Source organism: Peromyscus maniculatus, chromosome 6 (genome assembly GCF_049852395.1).
Source record: "Peromyscus maniculatus bairdii isolate BWxNUB_F1_BW_parent chromosome 6, HU_Pman_BW_mat_3.1, whole genome shotgun sequence".
Taxonomy (NCBI): Eukaryota; Metazoa; Chordata; class Mammalia; order Rodentia; family Cricetidae; genus Peromyscus; species Peromyscus maniculatus.
In genome coordinates this window covers 37,779,545-37,806,852 of record NC_134857.1, presented here as the reverse complement: position 1 = coordinate 37,806,852, position 27,308 = coordinate 37,779,545, and the positions used below count along the sequence as shown (strand labels likewise).

The 27,308-nt window shown below is 45.7% G+C and overlaps 1 protein-coding gene across 1 annotated transcript; it reads right to left on the bottom strand.

Annotated features, from left to right (window-relative positions):
• Positions 1-1,019: 1,019 nt before the first annotated feature.
• Positions 1,020-26,980, bottom strand: Sohlh2 (spermatogenesis and oogenesis specific basic helix-loop-helix 2). The gene is made up of 11 exons (XM_042279065.2): positions 26,908-26,980; positions 19,286-19,500; positions 16,525-16,586; positions 16,344-16,442; positions 14,479-14,632; positions 11,715-11,825; positions 9,520-9,667; positions 9,306-9,394; positions 8,175-8,296; positions 3,702-3,958; positions 1,020-2,136 (listed from the first exon to the last, which is right to left on the bottom strand). Exons 1-11 carry the CDS (start codon positions 26,953-26,955, stop codon positions 1,981-1,983), a joined length of 1,461 nt encoding a protein of 486 aa, XP_042134999.1. The 5' UTR covers positions 26,956-26,980; the 3' UTR covers positions 1,020-1,980.
• Positions 26,981-27,308: the final 328 nt, after the last annotated feature.

Below are 27,308 nucleotides of genomic sequence, written 5' to 3'. Positions count from 1 at the left end.
CAACCATGCCCAAACTGAAAAGAAGAATCCTTCTAAGGGCTGAGGCCTGCTAAGTCTTTGGCTGAGAGTTGAGCTTATTTGGAAGAACACAATTTTTTAAAAGTGAAGTTCTCGCCTAGGCTTTGGACACTTGTGTGAAGTTCAGGACTCTGGAACTGGCTGCTGGTGTGACTGTCCTCCAGCAGCCACTGCCCTCTGGGGTCCACCACTGCCTTAACTGTACACGGCTTCAGGGAGGGGCTAGGGCATAAAGGCTGAGGAAGGCCAGAGGAAGGGGCTCCGTCTGTGGGGCTCCAGGACAGCCATGATTCCTGCAGCATGAGTCTTTCTAGGTACAGCCTTTGCTGGAGGGGCGCCGACCCCCCTGTAGTAAGCCCTCACCTGTGCTTTGTAAGGGAGCCTACTAAACTCATTGGCTCCTCAGAGTGAACTTTGGGGGGGATCACGCCTCCATTTGTGACCAGGGCCCTGGGAGGACTACATGTTGTTTCTGTCTCCCCAACAGAAGGAATTTTAGCAACACTACCCTTTAATAAAAAAAATCTCCAAGAATGGATCAGGCAGGCCCCCGTTCACATTGAAAGGGAAATAGGGATTGAGGGGGCCTTAAGAAGACAAATGGTTCCTGGAGTCATGCTCCGAAAGTCTTTTCTCCTGGAATTCCTGACCACGGCCTCTCTCAGAACCCATGTGTGGATCTGGAGGAACTCCATCCAAGCAGGACTCCCAGCAGTAAGGGAGGCCAGCCAGGGATACAGCAAAGCTCACAGAACCCGGAACACCTCAATAACTTCTTTTCCAACGTCAGAGCAACCACAGCTGAGACTACGAATAGTCATTACCCACATAAGAAGCACAGACCCTAAGAGGGAAACTTCTAGTTCCTTCACACAGCGTGCCCCATATCAATGTGTCGTTTTGGCATCTTCAAAGGACTTATAACAAGAAAAACAAAAGCTGAAGTAGTTATTAAGCATCTCAAAAATCTAACAAAGTCAAACTCCTTTCACACTATTGTTAAAAGAGAAAACATTTTATTGAACAAAACAATGGATTACAGGGTAAACCTGGACACTTTAACAATAAAACTTTTGTGTAAGAACATTTCAATGAAATATAAAACAACCACACCCATCCCCGTTCCCAACAGTTGCTCTAACACCCCGTAGGAAGAAAGGACAAAGTGGAGATCTGTGGGTCTGTAACTAAAGATCCAGCAAGGAAAGTGCCCCTCTTAGCTCCCCATTCCACTCACATGGTTGCAAAATGCAACCAAAAGCATATTAACTTATTCAGTCACCAACCGGAAAAGCAGACACTGCTCCCAACGCCCCTGGATATTTTAGTTCGGGCAATGAATGAAAAGGGGGCTCTTTAAAATGCCAAATCTAGACAAGACAGCAACTAGAAATCAGTGACAGAAATAAGCAGGCTGCAAGATCTGTGCTTGGTGGCCTGGGGGCATCAACACGCCTTCCTGGTCTTAGCTGTTCACACCCGCATGGTCTTCTTGGTGGTATGATTTTTCACAAAGGGAACAATAGTTTTTGGTAGAACAAGTGAGTGTGGGGTCACTCGGGCTACTGCTGCTTATAGCTCTCTGGCCAGGAAGTCCCAGCATGGATGAAGATGCCTGAGACACAAGGCTGTCAGTGTCATTCACTGTCTTTCTATGCATCTTTGGAAGATTCTAGCACATTCATCAGAAGGCAGAGTCAGCAGCTTTCAAAAGATCTTTCTTTGTCCCTTCTTCCTGAACTGAACAACCGAGCCCAGCACATGGTCTAGACTATGAGCCTCAAACATGGATTGTCAATGTGTCCCAAACTGTCGCCGCAAAGGAGGGCGACATCCCCTTTAGCTGAAGGCTAGCTCATTCTTACTCACAGTCACAATGCATTTCTGTATCACGAAGTAGTTTATAAAGCCAACTGGGGTCTTCAGGCATCTAAACCTACGGGTTTTCCAATATTTATTCTCTTAAAAGTAATTGTTTTCTTGAGGCTGGGGGAACGACTCATCAGGCCCAAGCGGCTGCTGAGAAGCCTGACGATCTGAGTCTGAGTCTTGGAGCCCACGGAAGATGCCGGATGAGGGAGTGAGAGAGCCGGCCGGAAGCTCCTGGCCTGGAGTGCACTGTAGCAGAGACAAGGGAGACTGCCTCAACAAGGAAGAAGTGAGAAGCAAGAAAAGCTGTCCTCTGACTTCCACATGCACACACACACACACACACACACACACACACCTTTGAAAATCAAAGCAAAATAAAATACAACAAAAATAATTATTTTCTTATGAAAATTCTACTGCAAAAACATACACAGTAATTACATGTCTCAACAACTAAAAACTAATCAGGTGTGTGAGCCTATAGGTCTCAATGAGTCAGGTTCAGGGTGTGAGTCTGTAGTTCCCAATGTGTCAGGTTCAGGGTGTGAGCCTATAGGTCTCAATGTGTCAGGTTCAAGGTGTGAGCCTGTAGTTGCCAATGTGTCAGGTTCAGGGTGTGAGCCTGTAGTTGCCAATATTTTGGGGTGGTTTAAGCAGAAGGATCACTTGAGCCTAAGAGTTCAAGATCAGAGCAGACAATAAGGCAGGATCTCATATCAGCCAGTCATCCATCCATCCATCCATCCATCCATCCATCCATCCATCCATCAGGACTGTTGCATCATCTTTAACTTGTCTTGGCCTTCCTATTCTGACCATTACTGGCACTATTAAATCTGTGATACCCTCATATTTTAAGTTTTCTCTGTAATTCCTTTTGAGATGTCTTTCTCACAAGTGCATCTTGGGACTGTCACTATTATTCCTGTTTCATAGATGTCACATAGAGATGACACCACTCTGCTTAGAAGGGTTGTATTAGGTATCATTAGACCATGGCTTTTAAGTACACAGAATATATGACTCAGTTAAGGTCTCCACAAAAGACTTCACTGTTTATGCTGATCCATCCACCTGGAACACTCTTCCCTTGCTCATCTCTGACTCAAGACCCCCTGTGTGGCTAATTCTTTGTCTCTGGATCTTGGCTTAGACAGTAAGTACCTCTCCAGGGGTCAGCAGTAACTGACTTAACTATATGTTCTCTTCCTACATGCTCCAACCCATATCGCAGCTACCTGCTTCTCTGGCTGTATCCCCAAGACATTTCATGAGTGTGAGCATCGTGTCTCTGGACATTACATTCCCAAAAGTGCCAGTAAGCACATGCCAGAGCATGAGGGTACCCAAGGACTGCTGTATAAAAACTGGTGTCTGAACTAAGCCTAATGGTGAATGAGGGATGGATTTCCATATAGTGAGGGTAACCACTGCAACTGAGACAACAGAAGCAGTTTTGGGGTCAGCTGAGAATGAAGATAGAGGAATGGGCTGTAGTATCTTAAGAACTCTGAGGGGGGCAGGGAGGGACAACCAGATCCAGAAGAGATGGATTCCACTTGGTCACCTAATGCTAGTCTAGCTAGGCCATACCCAGATTCACGACACTAGACCTCCAGATACCAGGCCTGCAGCATGGAGACCAAGGGCCTGGGTAACTGCAGCAATTACCCCATCCAGACCGAGTGACTGAGACATTGGCACAGCTCCTGGGGTGCAGACTATGAGCTTTGAGGCCAGGCCACTAACGGCCACATGCAGCTACCAGCTGGCGAGGATCCAGTCTGGCTCACAGACCCCAGAACACTTACCAGGTAACTGGGACCAGCTGCCTGTGTTTGGCAAAGCACGGAACTGCAGTGCTGAGGAAGGAAGTTGGAGACACTGGGCACAGCGGACGGTAAATAAATGGAAATGTTCTGATTTGTTCTGGCAGCCGAATCACGGGGAAGGACAGCCCCGGGACAGTATGTGACGGCATGGCAGGAATTAAGCGAGAGTGCTGCACTGGAGACTCGAGTTTTAGAGAGATCCTCAACAGAGCTCTCCGGAACAGAGCTTAACTGGCCTGCAACAAGAAAGGAAGCAGGTGTCTGTGAACACTGGGCTCAGTTCTGTGACTCTGAACGACAGCGTGTGAAAGACATGGTCCTGGTATCCCTTCCCCACATCACACAGGTGGACAGCTTTTACACTTAGACACTGATGGAAAAATAGAGTGCCATTCCTGGAAGGACATTTAACGTAACATGACCGTGGTGTGTTTACATTCGTGTATCACAAGAGATCTTAGAAGACAGGCAGATCTCTGTGCCTTTTGGTGTGTGTGTGTGTGTGTGTGTGTGTGTGTGTGTGTGTGTGTGTGTGTGTGTGTTATGTGGTGTGTATGTCTACCACTGTAACCAAACTGACCATCTGTCCTGGTTAGTTTTATGTTAACTTGACACAAGCTGGAGTCATTTGGGAAGAGAGATAATAAAGAAAATTCTTTCAAAAGGCTGGTAAGTCCACAATATATTTTCTTGATTGACATGGGAGGGCGCAGCCCACTGTGGGTAGTGCTGCCCCAGGGCTGGCTGGCAGTCCTGGGTTTATGAAAAAGCAAGCTGAAAAGCCAATAAACAGTGTCCTCTGCTTCAGTTCCTGTCTTCAAGTCCCTGCACTGGGCTCTTGCTTTGACTTCACCCGATAATGAACTGTAGAGCTGTAAGATGAAATAAACCCTTTCCTCCGAACACTGATTTGGGGCATGGTCTTTTACCACAGCAATAGAAACCCTAACTCCATTCCTATAAGGCCAGGAAGGATGTGAGAAAAGCAAAAGAACACAAACAAATCCAAACTACATCCAGTCCCAAAGGAAGGTTTGGCTGATCTCTTTCTTAGGACTGAAGTGGGTTAGGCCATCACAGTTATAGTTTAGTTCTACGCAGCAGCTAGAAGACGAAGATTCTTAAAACACATAATGTTTTCAAAATAATCTCCAGGGCTGGAGAGATGGCTCAGTGGTTAAGAACACACCCCACTCTTGTAGAGGTCCTGAGCTGAGTCTTCAGCACACTCAGGACTCTAAGGATATGGCACTCGGAGGCCCTGGCTGGTGGGCCAAGGTGTCCTGCGAGTCATGGAAACATGCCATGCAGATGCAGTGGCCCCGGCCAGTGCATGGAAAGTCACTCACACCCCAGGCACTGCATCCTCGTGGAGAGAGGATTTCTTAATAGAAAGATAGAGAGAATGATAGGGAAAGAGAGAAAGGAGGGAAAGCGGAGGTGTGTGCCCCTCGTGGCGGGGGAGGAAGGAAGGGGTATGGGGAAGGGAGGGGTTTCTCTTCGAGGCTTTTACATAAAACGATGTCAGGACACTGGGTGGTCCCAAGGGCAGGTTCAGAATGCTAACAACGACCCCCTCTAAATATAATTAAACAGTAATGCGTATGGTCAGTTATTTTTCAAATAGGCAGTGACTAAATTGAGGGTTCCTGACTCATTGACCTTCCAGATCTCTTCGGGTTTGCATATCCCATAAGTCCACAGTTCTAGTATAGCTGTGTCTTTCCCAGCGTGGTCTCTCTGGGTGATGGGATTCCACAACATACTCAAGCACAGAAAAGCCTGAACTTGTAGCCATCAACATGTTTTGTTTTGTTTTAACAGAACAGCGTTGTATGTGAAGATACATAACAGGCGTTGTTTTTACATAAACAGTATTGTGTGCAATGATATATCCTTAACAGGCATTGGGTATAGCCTCGCCTATCTGACCTAATCTGGATCACTTTAATCATCCCATGTGACACTGAGCCACAGGCACTTACTGCTGCTTGGGGTGACTTTTTTTTCTCCCTATTTTCCTCCCTTCTCCCCAGGTCAAGAGAAAGGCCTGAAGAGACCACAGAAGTGATCTGTATTCTTTCCTTGGCTTCAGGACCAAGTGGGGGACTGTGTTCTCTTTGGCCCCTTCTCATGTCTTTAGACACAGCTGTAGGAGCCTATTTGTCCCAGAGCTCCCCTGATCCCCTAAACTTGTATGTGGTGCATCTGTCCTGCACTTGAACACACTGGGTAGACCAGTTTGCTTCTGTGATCCTATCTGCCACGGAGTTCCAAGAGCCACACGAACAACTACTGCATCTCCTCTATCCGAGTTTCCCCATCTCTGAGGCAGGGATGCCAAGCAGAGTACCAGAGCTCAGGCTTGCAATTAGTGGGCAGAGTGATGGCCAAGGATGTTCCCAGCACAGCGGGATGCTTTGACAGCACAGTTCCTTAGAGGAAGCAATCGGAAGACTCATGAAAGACTGGAAGCTGAGGAGAGAGGCATCCCTGTCACTCAGTGCCAGCCACTCAGTCTAGATTCCACTTTACTGTCTCCTCCATGGGAAGCAGCCTCCAGGGACACCAAAGGTCACACACTCGCCCTCTTTGGCTTTGGCTCTGTTCCTTCCCATCCTATTCCCGTAGCTATGTGGGGATGCCTGGGCTTGCACAGAAATATAACAGAAACGCCTCTGGAAGGAGGGTTGCATGTGTCCACATGGGTATCTGTAGTCTATGTATTTCTTGACCACCACTGCTCTAGGCACTAAAAATATAGCAATGAATAAAACAGGAGGGAAAACCCTCTGCCTTTGTGGGGCTGGCATAATAACAGGAGAAGACAGCCAAAAAACAAAGCATAGGTGTAGTGGGTAGCCATTCCAGCTTTGATCTGGAAGTTCCAACCCCTACTGAGGCTTCGGTAACTGTCATGCCTATAAGGCGGGGCCAAGAGAGGACCCTGAAGACCCGAGATCCTTGCGCTCTTGGTTCCTGGACCCTGGACGCTAGAGGTAGACCAAGCAGAGTTCTCCCGAGAACACTGCTGGACTGCGCTACATCTTCCCCAGACCCTGTAACCTACCTATTCCTTCATTTGTAAGTTACGCCACTAATAAACCTCCCTTTTAACTACATGGAGTGGCCTTAATAATTTCACCAATACATAGGAATGAAGGGCATTAGCAGGCAAAGAGTACCAAGAAGTCAAATCCAACCGAGACAGTGGGTAAGGGTGTCCTGTAATGTGTGCAGCAGGCAGGAATGAGGAGCTTTAACTAGGTGGTTGAGGACTCAGACTAGGTGACCTTTAAACAAAGACTTGAAAGAAGTAAATAAATTAACATTCTAAATGCTCAGTACAAAGCCAGCACTGGATTCATATGAGCACACTCAGTCCTCTATATCCTTGAGCTGGCATTTCAACCATGGATTGAAAATATTAAAAAAAAAAAAATCAACAACAGTGAGTCTATAGAAGACATAGACAGACTTTGTTCTTTAAACAATACAATGTAACAACTATTTGTGTGAATTTACATTGTATCGGGTGTCATCCAATCCACCAAAGATTTCAAGTAAGCAGGAGGATGCAAATGATATTCCATTTTATAGAAGGCACTTGAGACTCTGAAGATCTGGTGTCAGCTGAGGGACTTAGAACCAATCCTCTGTGGGTACCAAGAGAAAACTATGCTTCATTTTAGATTTCATTTCTATAAGAAATAAATTCATCAATATACTTATCATCTAATAGCAAGATACACTTTCTGGCAATTATGGTCAATTTTGAGGCAGTTTATATTTTTTTTATTTTATGTGTATGAGTGTTTGCATACATTTATGCATGTTTATCACATGCATGCAGTGCCTGCAGAGCCCAGAAAGGGCAGTGGGCCCCCTGAAATCGGAGGTACAGGCAGTTGTGAGCTGACATGCGGGTGCTGGGAACTGAACTCAGGAGAGTAGCCAGTGCTTCTGCCCCTAAGTTAACTCTTGTGGTTGAATCTGAAATGGCCCCCCAGTCTCATTTTGAAAACGTGTTCCCTGGCTGGTGGCACTGTTCTGTGGGGCTGTGAAACCTTTAGAAGCTGGAATGCAGCTCGTTGGAACTGGGGAACTGTTGGAACTGATCCTGATTCCTAATCCCCACTTTGTGATGTCCTATGGTGTGAATGCTGCCCTGCCTGTCCTAGTTATCACAGACGGAATCCTCTGGAACTGGGAGTTCAACATTTCCTTCCTGGGCTTGTTCTGTCAGGGATTCTCCCACAGCGACACAAAGGGAACAGGACTCGGTTTAAATACTTCAGGATGAAGTCAGGACTCATTGTGCGATATTTCAGCTCCACTTAAGCACCCAGTTACAGCAGGAAATGAATGGGGACTCCAGGGGACCCAGGGGCGGCAGAGCCTCCCTTCAGGCCCATGTGCTCTGTGAGCTGCACAGGGGTAGGCATAGCTCACCTCTTACAGCTTCCTCCAAGGGCCCTTCCGCAGCAGGCCTGGAATACACAGTCAGGCACTGGTCAGCCAGGAGCTGGATCTCCCTCACAGATGAGTAAGCGCTTGTCAGCACACCACTGTCCCTGGAAAGACAAGAAGGATTCACTTTGTGCAGTCTCTCCGGGAAGACAGCGTGAACAGCGCTGAGTTCAAAGGTTTTTCTAAATTGTGTTCTAAAAAATGTATTGGTGGGGCTGGAGAGATGGCCTGGAGGTTAAGAGCACTGGCTGCTCTTGCAGAGGTCTTGAGCTCACCCGGTAACCACAAGGTGGCTCACAACCGTCTACAATGAGATCTGGTGCCCTCTTCTGGCACACAGGTATACATGCAGGCACAACACTGCATATATAATAAGTAAATAACTTACTTGTTTATATGTATGAGTGTTTTCCTGCATGTGTGTATGTGTACCACACAGATGCAGTCCCTGCAGAGATTAGAAGAGGACATCAGATCCTATGAAACTGGAGTTAGATCGGATTGTGAGCCGCCATGTGACTGCTGGGAAATGAACCCAGGTCCTCCACAAGAGCAGCCAGGGTTCTTAGCCACTGAGCTCTGTTCTGTCTCCCCAGCTCTTCAAAGGCTTTCCTATTAGTCAAGATCTGAAAAACCCTGACAGAGCCTCAGCTATAAATTACTTAAATAGAACAAAGAGGTATTCAGGCCTTTTAATGATTCTTCAAGGGTCTTTTTTGGTTTCTCTTTGCTTGCAGGACTCCTAAGTTTGAGTAAGGAAGTCATCACTTGGCATGTCATATTTTGAATCAGCGAGCTTAAGGACTGCCTACTAACTGGTTTTAAATGCTCCACAGCCCTCCACCTCTGCCAGAGGATTCTAGACTCCATCCTTCCCCTGCTGGACAAGCAGTCTCAAAGCTCTATTTTAAAGTTCTCAGGGGTAACAAGGACCACAGCTGGGAATATTCTATGTGTGTTTTGCGGTAATGAAATGATTAGTATGGGCAGTGGGAGACACTCGCAGATCCTTAACCTGGGCTCTCATTGTGCTTTCAGTTCCTGTCCATGCATCCGGCGCAAACAAGGAAGGAAGAAAACACAGTCTAAGGATTCCCACAGTCCTGGCCGTACCTCTGTGGTGTGGCTGCACGTGGAACAAACAGCTCGATGGGCACTTGTCTCTTCGAGAACCTTTTATTGCTCTGGAGGGATTCTGTAATCTAAACAAGGACAAAGATGCACATAGAAAACCAGACTTACCAACACATGCATTTGCAGTTACAAAAAGAAAATTAAACATTGGGGCATGGAAGCATCGCTGAGTGGGACTTTAGAAATTGAATACCTGGGCCATGATGGCCGGAGAGAGATTCTCCCGGACATACTTCATATAATCAACGGTCGCTTCAATAACTGAAGCCACATCGCTCTTCCTCCCCTTGACATACGGCAGGAGAGTACGCAGCTGCTCGCAGCAAAACTTGATGCGCTCTCTGTTCCAACGATTGTGAGGAAATAAGAAGCATTAGTCTCACTTTCTTCTTTGTTCACAAGGATAAACAACTCTTCTCCCCGGGTTTTTGTGAAAATGGACTGTTCCCATCTTCATCTGGTCCCTGTTTCAGGGGAAGGCCATGTCCCCACAGGGCAGCAGCCCTCACAGCTCCTGAAATCACAACCTCTAGGGTCCCCACTCACATGCTGCACAAGATGAACATCTGCCAAAGTACAGAGTCTGTGCCATGGCAGCCCCAGCTTCCTCGACCAGACCCCCAGCTGTGGTGCCCTGGGTGCCCAGACAGTGCAAAGCACACCCCTCCCAGCCCCCCTGAAGATCTGTAGAATCCTTGCGGGGGGGTGGGGGGATCACAGGCTATACAGACATCCTTCTTCAGTTCACACTAGAAGCCTAGCAGGCCAGGAAGAGTCAGGATCTGGGTTTGGACCATAACAAGAGATCATTTGGTGTCTTGTGACATGTGAGTTTCACACGCACTGTGGCCTGAGCTGAGGGAAAACAAGAAGACAGCTTTCTAAGCAGATGAGCTAAAGTGCAAAAGACACTGGCCAGGCTAGCATCCAAAAGGAGATGTACGAGGAAAATAGATCTAATTGAATTAACCCAAGCCCTTGCCATTTTCCCCCAAGTACTCGTTTTTATCCAATTATGGCCTTGACATGTGCAGAGCGACTAGCTGAAACCTTAGGCAAGTCCCTAAATTTCTCTTAATTTCAGAATAGAAGAAAAATTAAACAAAAATAAAAAAATCTTGCTTGACATATAAATAGTCAGGGGTTGAAAATAAGTTGGTAAGTGGTAATTTTTTTGTTTTTGTTTTTCGAGACAGGGTTTCTCTGTGTAGCTTTGGAGCCTGTCCTGGAGCCCAGGCTGGCCTTGAACTCACAGAGATTCGCCTGCCTCTGCCTTCTGAGTGCTGGGATTAAAGGCCTGCATCACCACCACACAGTGGTAAGTGGTATTTTTATAGGGCTTCAGGAGCTCTGGGGCTCAGCAGAGATGTCTCAGGAACCGTTTTGGTGGGGTGGGAAGGAGTCAATAACCGGACGCTATTATTGGGAGGCTCTCCACAGAGAACTTTCACTTACAAAAGAACTAAAGATAAAACACACAGCAAAGTTTCCATGTGCAAAGCAGCCTCTCGGGAAAATATGAAAAGTGGCCTAAACATGTTAAACAGGAGGACGCCTTAAGCAAATTGCAATGTTACAAGCCTCAAGAAAGCGGTGGGGGGGGGGGATATGTAATCCTAGCCATTAAATAAAGCAAGAAACAAAGACATTAAGCCATCCATCATTATCTACAGATGACAGAACTGTGCACAGCAATTCTCCTCTTCTGGAGTTTTGCTAGATACATGTCACTTCCATAACGAACAATGCCATTACACCTTGCTTCACCGTGTATTAAGAAAACATCTCAATGCACAGGAAACGGAAGAATTACAGACGAGTATCTCTATTCCCGCCACTTAGAATTTTACTATTCTCCAATCACACTGTGGCACTGGTGCCTACTCGGCCGTTTGGTCACTCTGGGGACCAAACAGCTGAAAGGGTGACACATATTTAGTGGCCATGTTTACCAGTTTCATCTAGACTTTTGGCAATGTTAAAGTGATGAAACTTGTGGGCGTGATCCCTCTGTGTCAAGGAATAACCAGGAAATGTAATTAATATCATGAGTGTAATTAATATCTTGAATGTAATTCATGCCACTGAATTGTGAACTTAAAAATGGTTGCAACTGCAAATATTATGTTCATTTAAAAAAATAAGGTGGAATGTAATCACCATACATTATATGTGTGTATGAAATTGAAGACAGCGATGTTCTAAAATAGAAAGCAGTGATGGTGTCATGGGCCTATGAGAATACTGGACTAAAGTCTATCAAATTGTGCAAACAAGGCAAATTGTATACTATGTGAATTATTTGTCAATAAAGATTTTATAAAACAAAACAAAACAAAAAAAAAAAAACCAAAACACCAGGAAACCAAAGCCTGCATTGATACTCACCTCCTCAGCTTCTCTTTGCTCGAATGAACAAAAGAAGTCTTTCTGTTTCTCTCAGGACCCGGCAGTGGGGCCTTTAATACAAGTTCTCTGTCATTTTTCAGCTGCCCAGAACTAGAAGCAAGTGAAAATCATGCCACATATTAAAGAGGAAAATCATCAGGCAATTGTCAACAATGAACGCCAATTCAGTAACCAGATGGAGACTACGTCTCCTGCTTCATACAAACCAGAAGGGCAGGGGGCAGGGAAATACATTAAATCTCTGTACCTGACACATTTAGTACTGAATCTTTCCTTTCAGATTTCAAAATATCTGACCATTCAAAATCCAACGGTCAAAATTCTAAAATACACTGATTAAGTATAACATATAATCAGGATTAAGACATATCGATTATGGCTATTCCAAGCTACAAGCAGTCACCCACTGACAGTGTTTTTTTGTTTGTTTGTTTTTTTAACTTCATGCTGCCGTAAAAGCATTGCAACATCAGTCTATTTCTCACAACCTGCTATAAATCAGACTGAGTTACATGGCTCTCGCCCAACTGCAGGCTAAAGTTAAGTGTGCTGAGAATGTTACAGGGCAAGCTACGATGTCAGTCAGATTGGATGCAGTTTTTACTTACAATACTTTGTACTGGGTCTTACAGTCCCTCTGTAAATCAAAGAACATGACTGTATCTACCCTTAAGATATTAAGGCACATGGAGCTAGAGAGATGGTTCAGTGATTAGGAGCACTGGATGTTGTAGCAAAGGACACAGGTTCCATTTCCAGCACCCATGCGGTGGTCCAGAACCATCTGTAACTCCAGTTCCGAGGTATCTGATGCCCTCTTCTGGCCTCTGAGGGCACTACATGCCTGTGGTACAGACATGGTGCAGCAAATAGATACACATGAAATAAAAATTTCACTACAGAGAAAAGAACAGAGCAACTTTACAAGTCCTACGCCAGCGTTATCAGCAAAGTCAGTTTCTCTTCTAAATTTTCTCATTTAATGGACGTTGTTCTGACTCTACTGTCTAGATTCTAGAAATTCCTGGTTTTGCACGATGTTATTAATGTTTATGTGTATGACATGTAACACATGTGTGCCTGGGGCCCACAGATGCCAGAGGAGGGAATAAGACCTCGGGAACTAGAGTCAGAGACAGTTGTGAGCTACCATGTGGGTGCAGGGAATGAACCACTCTAGAAAAGTGGCCAGTGCTCTTAACAGCTGAGCCATCTCTATAGGCCCCCTTCACACTGTTTTTTAGAAATTGAAAAATAACCCCACTTTGTGGGGGGATAGGGAAATTGAGAGAGGGAGAGGGAGAAGGAAAGAGAGACAGACAGAGAGAGACAGAGACAGAGAGACAGAAAGAATGCATGCATGTAGAGGCCAGAGATCACCTTGGTGTCTTTCCTCAGGTGCTGTTCACCACAGATTTGGAGGCAGGGTCCCTCACTGTCCTGAAGCTCACCAGGCTAGGTGCCTCCCATTTCCACCTCCCCAGCGCTGGGATTCAAAGTTCCCACGCCTCAAAGCTTGTATTTGAATTCTGGGTCTGCAGCTCAAGTGCCCATGCTTGCCAACGAGTACTTCACTGACTGAGTTACCTCCCTAGCCCTATAATCATATTTTCTTTATCCAAAAGGGTGAAACTTGCCTGGAAATTTTACTATTATTAACAGTGGTTAAGATTAGGATGGAGGATAAAGAAAAATTCAAAATTAGTAGGCACTGAAAAATACTTTCATGGGACATAGGCAGATCATGAAGCCTCACAACACCCTTCCCCACCTCATGCCCCACAACAGGGGGTCACCTTTCTATAAAGCTCTTAGAGGCTCAGCAGCTAAATAAGATTCACCAACTGTTGTTATCCATACACCACTTCAGTGAGATCATCTTGGGTTTGCCACACTGAACTGGCTGCCAAGTCCCTTCCTTGTTCCCAATGTCGATGGCTGCATTCTCTACACATTCCAGAAGTGCCGGACTCGGAATTTTCATCAGCATCAGCATCCATGGGCTACAGCGAATACCCAATGGGCTACTTGTCTATTCTGGGAAGCGCTAAGCTCTATTAAAAACCTCGTTGGTGTAAAAAGTGTGGGGGGGGGGAGGCAACATTCACAAAAAGCCGGTTTTTACCAAACATGCAGAGCTTAGTAAACTAGGTAGAGTCTGGTAAGTAAGTAACATAGGAAGAGTCTGACCCCAAGTTCAACTGCCTGTGGGGGGTGGGTTTGAATGGCAGTTCTAACACTCAGAAGAGAGACAGGCAGACACTGAGGCGGCCTGTCCAAACTCCCCCGTACAGACACTGAGAGCTTCCTTCATAGGACATAGAACATACTCTCCCAATCGCAGGCGTTCAATAGCTGAAGCGCTGAGTTTGTGAGTTCAAAACAGACAACAGGGAGAAAGTGCTGTAGACAGACTAGGTAAGGCTGTGCTTGTCTGTTCAAATATTGGAGTTTCAAACTTGTGTTTGGGGGAAAAAAGGAGTCTGCTGTTATTTTATTTGAATATCAGTGTGTTTTCTTTCACTGAGTTGGATCCTCTTGTGAGGTGTACCATGATCTCAACTCTAGAATCTGAAACAGGAGAATGCTTCCTGTCTCCCAGGAAAGAATCCGCCCGCCCCCCTTCTGCATCACTCTCAGCACCAGGGCCGTCAGTGTCCTATCGTGAAGTTCTTTAAGGAAATGTACACACGGTAAACATCTGTAATATGGGAAAGTAGGAGAAAAATAAAATGAAGCTAACCGAAGAAACAGATCAGTAGAAAAGTGTTCCCCAAGTTCACTGCAGGAAGTCTGGAGGTGCAGACTATGTTCTGGAAGCCTCTCAGCGCTTTCCGCATTTGCTGGAAGTTTGAGGTGTAGTCCGCATTCTGGAAGCCTCTCAGTGCCTTCCACATCTGTTGGAAGTTTGGAAAGCGGATCATTTTAATCCTAAAATCACTACCAATGATTTTTTACAGAGCAGGCTTTTTAAAACAGAAAGCAAATGATAGATTTCAGTCCAGGAAGCATGAAACCACTCCAATTAGAAAGTACCATGGAAAGGCTACAGACATGGCACCCCAGCACATCCTCTTTTCAGTTAGAACCTCTTCACTTAGTGACATATTTTATAAAGCACCTCCAACCGAGTCGATGTATCACCTTCCTATTTATAAAGAAATGTCAAGCAACTGCACTGTCAAGATACAGCCTCAAGGGAAAAAGAATCTGCAGCTGTCAGTCCTTGGAGCAATGATAAAACCACCAGAGAAAGACTGTGGCCCATCAAAGGTGCTGGGCCAGTGATGAGCAGCTGCTGTTTGCACTGAGGACCGGGAACAGATTGCAAAGGGACCGTGACCACATGCCTAGTCAGACCCAGGAAGATCTCTGAAGCCAGAGGGTTAGGATTTGCAGGTGGGGAGGGGAGGTTAGAAGGGGATGGGATTGAGGGAGGCGGAAAGGGGCTACAAATTGAACTCACTACACTGACCACTGAAAATTAACGCTATAAAAAGGTAGACATATTGACTCTAGAATGTGACCTTATATATAATAACCCTCAGTGTGTTTCAAAAAAAAATACTAACTTTAAGTTTCCAGCTGTACAGAGATGTGACTGTAAGTGTGTGTGTGTGTGTGTGTGTGTGTGTGTGTGCATATTAGCAGTATGTAGAGTTGATAAACATATACATTGTAAACACAGCACAATCAAGTTAGTGTATTCATCAACTTACATAATTATTTTCTTGTGCATGTGTTGAAAACATTTAAAACGGATACTCTCAGCAAGTTTCAAGTACTCTACACAGTATTGTTAACACAGCCATCAAACCATATCTTAGGTCTTCAGAGTTTACTTATATGATGTAGCAAAAACTCTTCACCCCTTAACCAATGCTCTCTATCTGATAACAACTTAATTTTGAATGATTTCTCAGCTAGTGTCCCAGCCTACAGCAAGCAAAAATAGTTACTGAAACACATTAATTCCAGGACTTGGAGGCTGTCTGCTGTCCTTTTAGGATAAGCTGATTTAATTAGTGCTCAAGTGTTGCAATACACAATACAATAGGTAAGGGATTACAAAGGAGAGGTCTACTTGAGGCATTGACATTAATGCTTTGATCTAAAACTAACCAAGGCAAAGAATGACCCTGTATTCATTTCAAGAGGTAAATAATTACACAAGTGTTTGGCAAAGGAGTTACTACGAAATTCCAGGTTAATGCTCCTGTTTTTGAACATCCCTGAAATGAAGTAACCTAGTTAATTATATTTTAATAACCAAGATATGGCAGCACCCAGGTTACCAAATGAAAAGAAACATAGTAACATTCTCGAACAAAAACAAAAACCAACAGAACCTTCATCACACAGCTATCATGAAACTCATTTGAAATTTCTGAACATTTCAGCTTCTCTTGCAGATAAAGGAAAGATTTTTTCTCCTTATTTACACTTATTTCCTGACTATGATTGAAAAACATACTCATAAAATACATGGCAAATTGTTAATCCACAAATAAAGGGCACAAAACAAATTTAAAGACGTGCAAACATTTTTATAGAATTTTAATAAGAATTTCTTAAACCTTTGCAAGTATATTTGTAACTCACCCATACCTGTGAAATATGCTTTCCAGTACTCTACCACCATGTCCATTTTTCCCAAGGTCAGTGGCTCAGGGAAACTAATATCCACTCCATAGTCTGAAATACAGCCTAAAGAAATGGAGTTAACACCAACCTTGTAATTCCTGTTTGAAAACGAAACACATGCTACAGCAGGAAGTCACATACATACCTTTAAATTTTTCAGGTTTTATAAAAACAAACAGCAAACGGGTGTTTTTCTTCTTGCCAGATCTGGGGGGAAAGTGTTACAATGAAACAAAATCATCATTCAAAGAAAATTAGACTCAAGAGTTTAACTCCCTAGAAGCTAAACTATAGACGCCTTTAACTTGGAGAATTCACAATGATGGGAAAAAATTTTAACTCAGCATCTCAAATCAATGAGGAGTGGTGTGATGGACTGCTCTTTCTTAACTAAAGAAAATAATCTGAACCTTCTCCGTATTTTCAAATTTCTCATTAGTTTAAAAAAGGTTTTTTTTTTAAAAAAGACATTTCAAGACCACTATAAGAATAAAATCAGGGCTGGAGAGATGGCTCAGTGGTTAAGAAAATTGACTGTTCTTCTAGAGGACCTGGGTTCAATTCCCAGCACCCACATGGCAGCTCACAACTGTCTGTAACTCAAGTTCGAGGGCACCCAACACCCATGGCAAAACACTAATCAAAATTAAATAATTTTTTAAAAAAGAAGAAAATCAGCAAAATCCAGATTGGGGAAAGTTGCATAAAACTAAAAAAAAAAATACATATTTGTGTGTTTGAAAAAAGATACATATATATAATTTATGACCAAAAAAACCCAAAGAATACAAGGAAGAGAAAATTGAAACTTGACTTTTTATCAGCATGTTTTTTTAAGAATAATAAGCAGAAAACACTGAACATTGATTAGATATTTCAACATTAAAGAATTATTAATTTAGCCAGGTGGTGGTGGCACCTGCCTTTAATCCCAGCACTCAGGAGGCCAAGGCAGGCAGAGCTCTGTGAGTTTGAGGCCAGTCAGGTTAACAGAATGAGTTCCAGGACAGCCAAGACTACACAGAGAAACCCTGTCTTGAAAAACCAAAAAAGAATTATGAATTTATAAATGTATAGATGTGTTATTGGTACTGTGGCTTTTACTGAGTCCAATCTTAGACAAGTATTTACTAAAATACCGAAAGGATGAACTAAACAATGTCAGGTTTGCTGTAAAGTCCACCTGCAGCAGAGCTTTCTGGAAGAGGGAAGGTGTCACACCAAGAACAATCAAAACCGCCCTGAGAACTTGGGAGTTCACTGGTCTAGTCTTTCAGACTCATGTGTACAGTATGACAGCTAAGCAAAAGCTGATTCTTCAGCTCACAAGCTTGGATTATCCAGGAAGCGGGAGCCTCAACTGAGAACATGCATCCATTAGACTGGCCTGAGGGCAAGACTGTAGGGCATTTTCTTGATTAATGATAGATGTGGGAGGGCCCAGCCCACTGTGGCTGATGCCACCCCCTGGACAGGTGGTCCTGGGTAGAATAAAAAAGCAGCCAGGCAGTGGTGGTGCACGCCTTTCATCCCAGCACTTGGGAGGCAGGCGGATCTCTGTGAGTTCGAGGCCAGCCTGGGGTACCAAGTGAGCTCCAGGAAAGGCGCAAAGCTACACAGAGAAACCCTGTCTCGAAAAACAAAAACAAAACAAAACAAAACAAAACAAAAACAAACAAAAAAAAAAAAAAAAGCAGGCTGAGCAAGCCATGGGGAGCAAGCCAGTAAGCAGCAGTCCTCCAAAGCTACTAGATCCTACCTTGAGTGCCTGCCCTGACTTCTCTGCACAATGGACTACTATCAGGAAGCTGAAATAAACCCTTTCCTCCCCAAGTTGCTTTGATCATAGTATTTATCATAGCAATAAAAACCTAACTAAGAACCTCTGCATTATACTGTTAGTGTATGTAAAAGTGAATGTATATTACTCTATATTCCATATTTTATCATAGACTTATTCCTAAGCATCTCTAGGAGGCTGGCTCCAGAGTCTCCCAGGAATACCCAAATCAGTCTGTGTTCAAGCCCCTTGCAGAAAAATGCTTTTAGTGAAAGGGAGGGGCAGAGTCCAGGTGCTCCAGGTAGCCTGGTAGTGGCATCCATCTCCTGTTTCCCACTAACAGGTAACTGAGTGGCTTAGTCTTCTTTCTGCCTCTCAGCCTGTCTGGTCCCCTAATGTAATTTGCATATTCCCACTCAGGCATCGTAAGGGAGTCCCCAAAAGTTCTCCATTAGCCTACAAGGGCCTGTCCTGGGATATCTTGATCCCACTTTCTCCATCCGCTCTTTCCACGGGAGAACCAAGCTGTTCAGCCCTAACCCTGTTTAAACACATCCTGAGTGGTTCAAGAGCCCATGTGATCCCGCAGGGAGAAAGGTAACTCTCCCTCCGAGGGACTCCATTTCTCTGAAAGCAGCTCGGGCTTGAAGAAGCTGAGCTTTTACAGAGCTCTAAGATGCAATGGGGATGTCTGAGGTGGTAGGATCTGTCAGATCCCAGGAGCCTCATCACACCCCAGAAATAGATTCTGGCCACTGCCAACTCCACACAGAGCTTGGGGTGCTTGCTTTACTATCCACCATAACTCTCAATAAACTCGGAAAAGATGTGCCATTTTAAATGACAGTTATTTTAAAAAAGCATATCGATGGGACCAACATCAGCATTATAAACCAAATAAATTTCACTCATACCTATTCCTTCTCAGGTTGAAATGTGAGTTCTTACAATAGCATGTCAAGCTGGCCACGAAAACAGCTCCTACCCATGAAGATGTGCTCCATTTTAAAACTTAAAGTGGACAAAATTTATGTCCATGATATCAATATATTGTATCTTGCAGATTTAAGAAACGGGTTTGAATGGCGATTTTAAATACACAGAGTCAAGACTGGAAAAGTTTTACCGAATGGACTTGACAGCCTCCAGCTCCTCCGCGGTTAAGGTGGAAGTCACCTTCAAGAAGATGATGTCGAAAGAGTTTGCGGCCAAAAGCGAGGCTACCTTCTTCACATCGCTGACGGTCAGGGTGAAGTGTGCGGTGCTGGAAAAGAATTTCTGTATAGAGCCAGTCAGGAAGTACCTTGTGGCATCTCCAACCAGCAGAAGGTCTAGTTTCCCCTGAAAGAGAGGGAAGGAAGCAGAGGTCACATGTAATTACTACATAACAAACATGAGTGAGAAATAACTCAGGGAGCTGGCAGCTGCCCCTGAACACTGGAGGTCAGGAAGTTCTTCATTGCCCCCCAACCCCATGCCAGGGCTAGGCTTGGGCTCAGCATCTTGCTACTTTGTTAAGATCCTGCCCTCTAAGGCCTGGAGAGTGTGTTTTCCCTCTAAACCTCTCTTGTTCCACTAACAGGTAAGGTTATGATCCAGTTTCTTAATTGGACTTACTTGCTGGAAACTGTATTTTGTGAGAAAGCCAAATTGGTGAGTCCCACATTATTTATTTCGCTAAAAACACATTCCAGATAACAAATAAAAATTTGTTGCTAGAGTGATGGCCCAGTAGTTTTAAGGACCCTGGCTACTCTCGCAGAGGACCCAGATTCGTTCCCTGCACCCTTAGTGATGGCTTACAGCGGTTGCTGAGGACAGTTCCAAGGGATCTGGTGCCCTTTTCTAGCCATCACAGGTACCAGGTACACACAGACGCACATACATACATGCAGGCAAAACAATTATACAAAACCACCTCATAATGTTTTAAGTGAGTTTATGATGTGTGTTGGGCCTCATCCATAGCCATCCTTGGCCACATTGCAAACCATAGGTTGACGGGTGGACCCTTGCCTCTCTGCACACAAGGCAGCACCCTCCACGTGACTATTACCCTCTCCCGCATCCGCCATGCCTTTCCACTGGGAATGCCTGGAATTTAAGACTTCATTCTACCTGTTCTATTTATAATTAATATTTACATGTAATGGTTTTTGTGGCCATTTCTTTGATTCATACTGTTCCTGGTGGCTCCTATCTGCTTCTTCCTGGGGTCCATTTTATTGAATTTCAGTACGGGCTCAGGAGATTCTTCTAGCCTGAAAACGCTGTCACTGCGTTCTCACAAGTCAGCGCCAGCTGGTCCAGGTCAAAAACCACGGTGTCTCTGAATTTTGAAGATGACGGTCCATCACCTTGTGATATCCAGAGTGGCTGTCGAAAACACCAAGCGACTTTCCTTTCTTTGGGTGACTTTATGGTATTTTTTTTATATTCTGTGTCCTGACAGTATCTCAGTAGAAGCATTTATTATTAGCTATGGAAACGGATGGTATTTCTTCAATCAGGGATCACGTTTTCTCTCTGTTTTCTTTCTCTCCCCGGGAATCTTCTGTGACATGTTAGAAACCACAGGGTGATTCTTTTTATCCATTTCTCTGTGATAGATTAGATTGCTTTCTCGGCCTACAGTCCTTTAAAAAGTACTGAATTTAATTGTGAATTTTTAAGGTTTTATATTTTTGGTGTTTTCATAACCTGTTACTTTTAGAAAGTGATAGCTTCTCTGAAGATACAAATTAGAATTTGACTTGTGTATGTATGTGTGTGTATGTGTGTATATGTATATGTATATGTGTGTGTATGTGTGCATGTATTTGTGTGTGTATGTGTGTGTGTATGTGTCTGTGTGGGTGCGTGTGCATATGTGTGTGTGTGTGTGTGTGTGTGTGTGTGTGTGTGTGTGTGTGTGTGTGTAGGTCAAGGACAACCTTGAGTGTCACTTTCCAGCAGTGCCTACCCTCTTTGTCAGGACCGGGTCTCTTGCTGGGCTTGGAGTTTTCTCAGTATGACAGGCTAGCTGGCCAGGAACCCCATATCTCCACTTCCCCAGGGCTAGAATTACATGACCATGCAGCCACGCCTGCAATGTGTTCACGTGTGATTGCACATGTGTCTTCCTGCAGGTGGTCGGCAGAAGTCTGCATGGGATTTCTTTCTCTGTTTCTCTCCATCTTACTTTTTGAGGCAGAGTCTCTAATTGAATCTGGAGCTCAAAGATTTGCCGGAAGTGGCTGACCAGTGAGTTCCAGGGGCCCTCTGTCTCTTCCCAAAGGGAGGAGCAGATATGCTTGGTCTTCACACAGAGGCTAGGGGCCTAATGCTTGCACGTTTGCACTTCACCAACCATGCTATCTCCCCAGCTCTGCACATGAGAATTCAAACACGTGTTTCTATTCTCTTTGTCCTGGCCCCTTCAGCTCGCTCTTTTACGAGTACCAAAACAAGGGTGATTATGAACAAACTAATTTCTTCCTTGTCACTCTGGAGATTGGAAAAGTCCAAGATTAAGGTATTGGCAGATCCAGCGTCAAGTGAGGACATGATTCCTGGTTCACAGAAAGGAACATCTCAGTCAGAGTGCTTTCACGTGGCGCAAGGGCTGATGGGTCAACGTTGGGCCTCTTTTACAGGAACTAATCTTATTCTTGATGGCAGAAGTACCCTAGTGACCTCATCACCTCGGAACAGCTCCCCCTCCTACTGCCAACACCTTGTGGTGGGGTGTCAGGATGTGAACTGGGAGAGGACCCCAACACTCACAGTAAAGCAGGCTCACAATGTGTGCCGGGTAAAGCTGCGCACCTGTACGACTGCACCTGCCTACATCCGGGAAGCTTTCCTTAGAGAAACTTACAAACCGAGGACTGAGTAGCGGTCAATGTCCCCAGCGGTGGCTTCCTTTAGCGGAAACTGATTTGGGTCCAGTGTTAGGGAGCAGGAAAATGGAAAACAGACTGAAGAGCAGCGAGGGTGGGGTTGTGCCCGTTCCTGGCCACACAGAGGACTGGAAATTACCCACGCTGGGAGCCTCGGTCCCACGTGCAGCTCATTTTCTGTAAGAGCCGTTCACAGGCCTAGCCTAGAGTTAAAAGCATCCTCACTCCGGTCAGATGACCGAGCTAAGTGCAGGGTTTCCGCATGCAGCCGCTTCCACACCAGGGGATCGCCCTCCGCACAGGTGTGGACCTTTGTTCCTGTCCCTCGCTAATCCGTTTCATCTCAGCATCTCCTCTCTCCCTGTCGGCAAAGCTGTCGCTCTTCTCTGTAGTGGACATTTGAGCCTGTCATCCTCTAGCTGTCTGACTGTGGATTTTAGGTTCTGAGAGAGGCTTCTGTGTCGGAACCACGCACAGCACTGGGGGTGGGGTGGGGGTCTTCTTAGGTTTTAATGTAGACTTGCCCCTCCCCTTTCTTCTCCAGTGCTATTTACTTGCTAGAGGCTTCATTATTTCAAAAGTGCCTCCCGCTGTGGAGTTGAGAACAGAGGAGGTGGAGGAAGTCTTTATGTTCAATCCACCGGCAGGGGCCAGTCTCACTCACCTGCTCCACCAACATCAGAAAGGATGAAAAATGTCCACTCCTTAATGTGTTGCTGTTGCTTGAAAACTGACATCAGTCTACCTTACCAAACATATTTCTGTTTTCCTTGAACCCTATCATTTTCAAAACATACCATAACATTTTCCTTTAAAAATAATTATTTCGTTAATTATTTGAGACACAGCCTTGGTATGTTCCCTAGGCTGGTTTCAAACACTCAATCCTCCTGTCTCAGCTCCTGGAAACTATAGAGACCCAGGGTGAATCTAGAGGCCCTTGTGATCGGTTTCACTTCATTTGAAAACCACACCATAGGTCAGTCGTAGGTCAGGTCAGTACTAGAGCTGGACAACAATACTGCATCACATGATTAATTCTATTCCAGCACTTTCCTGAGACCCCCTGCCCAAAGATGAAGGCTGCTATAACAGTGATAGTGGTTATGAGAATTGATTCCAAGAGGGTTATGGTTTTGTTGGTTTTTTTTTGTTGTTGTTGTTTAAATAATGTGTTTAGTTGAAGCAACTGCCAATATGCTAATATAATCTGCTACAGATAGGGTAACCATAAAATGATTATATAAATGTGTCTGTGGAGTGTATGCGTGATGTGGTATGTATGTGGAATCTGTTTATGTGGTACGTATGTTGTGTGTGTGTGTGTGTGTGTGTTATATATACGTTGTATGCTCTTATGTGGTGTGTATGTGGTGTGGTGTGTGAAGGTATAGTGTTGGATGTGTGTGGTATGTGTATCTGGAATGTGTGTGTATAAGGTGTATGTGTGATGTTGTATGTATGTGGTGTGTTAGGTGGAATCTGTTTATGTGGTACGTATGTTGTGTGTGTGTGTGTGTGTGTTATATATACGTTGTATGCTCTTACGTGGTGTGTATGTGGTGTGGTGTGTGAAGGTATAGTGTTGGATGTGTGTGGTATGTGTATCTGGAATGTGTGTGTATAAGGTGCATGTGTATGTGGTATCTACCTGTGCATGTGGTGGGTGGGTGGGTGTCAAGTGTCTTCCTCAGCCACTCTCCATCTTAGGTTTTGTGGCAAAGTCTCTCACTGAACTTGGGTTCAGCCACTGGACTAGCCTGGCTGGCCAACAAGCTCCAGGGATCTCCCTGTCTCAACGCCCTCTGGCCAAGCAGATGGATGCTGCTGCTGCTGCTGCTGCTGCTGCTGCTGCTGCATCTGGCGTTTATGTGGGTACCGGGTGCCAAACTTGAGTTCTCCTGTTTGAGCTGCAAGCACTTTACCAACAAAGCCGCTGCCTACCTCTCCAGCCCCCTAATTTTTCTTTTACCTTAATATAGTAATTTTTCTTTCACTGAGCCATTTGAGTATAAAGCAATGTGGTATGAATAATGACACTGAAAATAGGTATAAGCCAGGGAGCCAGGGCTGGGGATAATTTGTAAAATTTTCTATTAGGAATTTTAGTTCTGTTTGTCTTCTCAAACATCTCACCGCTTTGTGCTCCTGCTTAATTGGGCTTGATAATTACTGCCCCCAAAGGTATGTACGGAGCCCTCCTACTGGGCAGAGGCAGTGCTGGGAGGCCCCTGCACAGCCAAGCGTCCCCTGCACAGGCCTTTCCACACCTTCTCCGTGGTGCAGACAGCAGGGCTCACAACCCTTGGAATACAGAAGAGAGCGGGAGCCTTGGTTACCAGCCCATTCCCAACATCTGATGTGGGGCCAACAGAACAAAGGCTTCAGGGCAAGAGCCAGAATCTGCCTCTTGGGTCCAGGCACCAACACTGGTTCTAAGTAAAAGAGTCACGACCTGTACCCGAAGGGCAAGCTCACAGCGCCAGGGCCCTCGTGCACAGTAAACACATCTATATTTCCTTAAACGCCAAACCTGAGCACAATACACACACCACACACACATACACACACACACACACACACACACACACACACACACACACACACACAGTGTCATTTCAAGCTGAGAGGCTAGGAAAGAATTACAGGGGTGTGCATTCAGGGTAGGCAGTGGAAAATGTTGTCCCCACTGCGTGAGTCACAGGCTCTGAGAACAAAAGCAGCTGCCTTGTCCTTGGTGGCACCTGATGTTCTGACCGCATGAATTTCCCCCCAGCCCCCTCCCTCCCAGAGTCCCCAGAATCTATCATTCATGTGGAGCAAAGTCAAGAGCTGTAAGGGACAAAGACATGGGGAGGAGCCTTGGGGTGTGAGGGAAGGAGCAGCAAGGGAAGCCACGCTCTGTGGAGGAGCCTGAGGTCTGCAAATGCTATGTGCTGAGTGAGACACACACAGTACAAAACAAAGCAGTTCTAGAAAGATGTGGCTGGCCCTCTTGCCAAAGGCTTCTTTTCCTGACCTACAAAACCAGAGCCACAACATACTCAGAGTGTCAGCCAATGTCACACAGATCAAAGCACTTGACGTGCCACTCAAGTCCGCTTATCCAGTAATGTAAATTTAGCAAATACAGTACAATTAGCATACATCTGAATGCTGACTCAGTATCTTGTTGATGGTGTAACATCTGAACACAGGCAACAGGCCAATAACGAAAAGAATGGAAAGTTCTGGCATGGTCTCCTTTGCAAAACTGCCTTTTAAAACACGTCTAGGATTTCCACCTAAGAACACAATCGGCTAGATTTCATTTGACAGCCTTTTTTTTTTTCCTGTACGAATTGCTTAGTGCATTTTAACTAATACATATTCATTGGGAAATTAAAAAAAAAAAAGAAGTGAAAATGAAATCCCACGCTCTCTTGGGGTGTGGCTTATTAACGCCCTGCCGCTCGTCCTTTAATTATGGGCAGTTTTATAACTCGAATCATCACCAATGTCCTTATCTCCTCCGGCTCATTTCTGGCTGCGGCATTATTCAGGGCACTCACTGCAGTCTCTACCATTTTAAAGCGCTAGATTTCCATCTGCAGTCGGTGGCGGTCTAAACCCTTAATTAGTAACAGCAGGTGCTGAAGTGCTTAGCGCGAACCACTCCTACATTTTAGTGAGTTGTTATTTATGTCACTCTTATCACGGGGAGCAGCGCTGGCAATCCGCAGCAACGCAGCGGCTGCCTGGGCCTGAACTCTCAGAGGGCAATCACCGGCCTCCGGTTTCCCAGGGACCAAGGGATTTAGCTCTAGCTGGAGACTAAACAAGGCGCTGTGCTCGCAGAGGATCACAGGACTCAGAGCGGGCTCCACATTCTCCTGGGCCAGACCACAAAATTATTTGTGTTCTAGATAATCAGGCACGTTATTCAGAATTCCATTTGGGGGCCGCTTTGCTCAATCCTGCGCCATCGAAGTACTTTCCCTTAGAGCTTTCGTGCGCGCACAAACCACCTTGCTCAGAATGACCAAAAGTCGCTAAACAACCTACCGAAATAATTCCGTTTCCAGAAGCTTGTTCCTAAGGGGTCAGAAGATTAAGTAGTCAAAGACTTCTAAGGGTTTCAACAAAACTCATCTAGGTATAAGTGACCCCTCCTCTTTGTCCAGAAAGATCTGTGAACAACAGAGAACACCGGCGGCTTCCCTTTATGGGGTGAGTAATGTTCCTCTATACAACTTTAACCAGGCCATCAGCGTTCCCGCTGTTTTGTTTTGTCTTGTAGACGGGGTCTCACACTATAACCCAGAGCAGGCCTTGAATTCATAGTAATCCCCCTGCCTCGGCTTGCGAGTGCACGCATGGTGGGCATAAGTCACCAGGCCCGGGTTTCGCTCCCCCCACCCTTTTTTTTTTTTTTTAAATCTGGAACAGTAATCCTGTGGGTTACCAAGGTCAAGGTGCATTTCTGGGGCCTCTCTCTGCGAAGCACGGATGCTGCGCACACTGGCAAGCAGGCTTTGTTTGAGCAGGGCCACCTTGGGTCGCCATCTTCGAAAGGCGAACAGTGCGAGGAAGGACAAGGGCTCCGGAAACGCGGGCAGATAAATGCGCGCCCCTCGGGCCCAAACCTTTCCTGCAGGGAAGCTCAAACCCGGTCTCCCAATTCCAAGACTGGCCCGAGGCTCTGCTCCGGGCTCCAGGGTCAGGGGGTTCGAAGTCTGGCCTGGTGGCTTGCTTGCCTCAAGGAACAGCCCCACACCGGAGCCCAGCTCCGGGCCCTGGATGGAGCCTCCTGGGTGCACTCTTGTCGGGCTGGGCCTGAGGGGCCAGGCTAGGGTGATGCTCACGGCCACCTCCCGACAGCTCCTACCTGCCCTGGCCTCCGGCCTGGCTTCCCACTGCTCAACGGGTCGGCCATGGCGTCTAGTGCTCTGCAGCTTGGCGGGCTCCTAGCGCTGCGGGGGGCGGAGCGTGGCGCAGAGAGCGCCCGCCCGGGGCTGGGGGAGCGCTGGGCAGAGTGACGTGGACACCCCAGGCCCGCCACTCACGCCTCAGGCTGCCTTGCAAGGCTCCACTACGCATGGGCAGAGAGAGGCTGTGCTGGGACGCCTGAGGTGGGCCAGCGGGCTTTGCGTCCTACAGATGCCTGCGCTTGTCCCGTAAAATGTGGTTGCCGGATGCCTGTGCTTTTATGGACAGCGCTCTTAGGGCGGTTTCTTTAATTACGGATTTGGGAGTCGCTCTGTTTTTTTGTACTGCGATTGAACACGT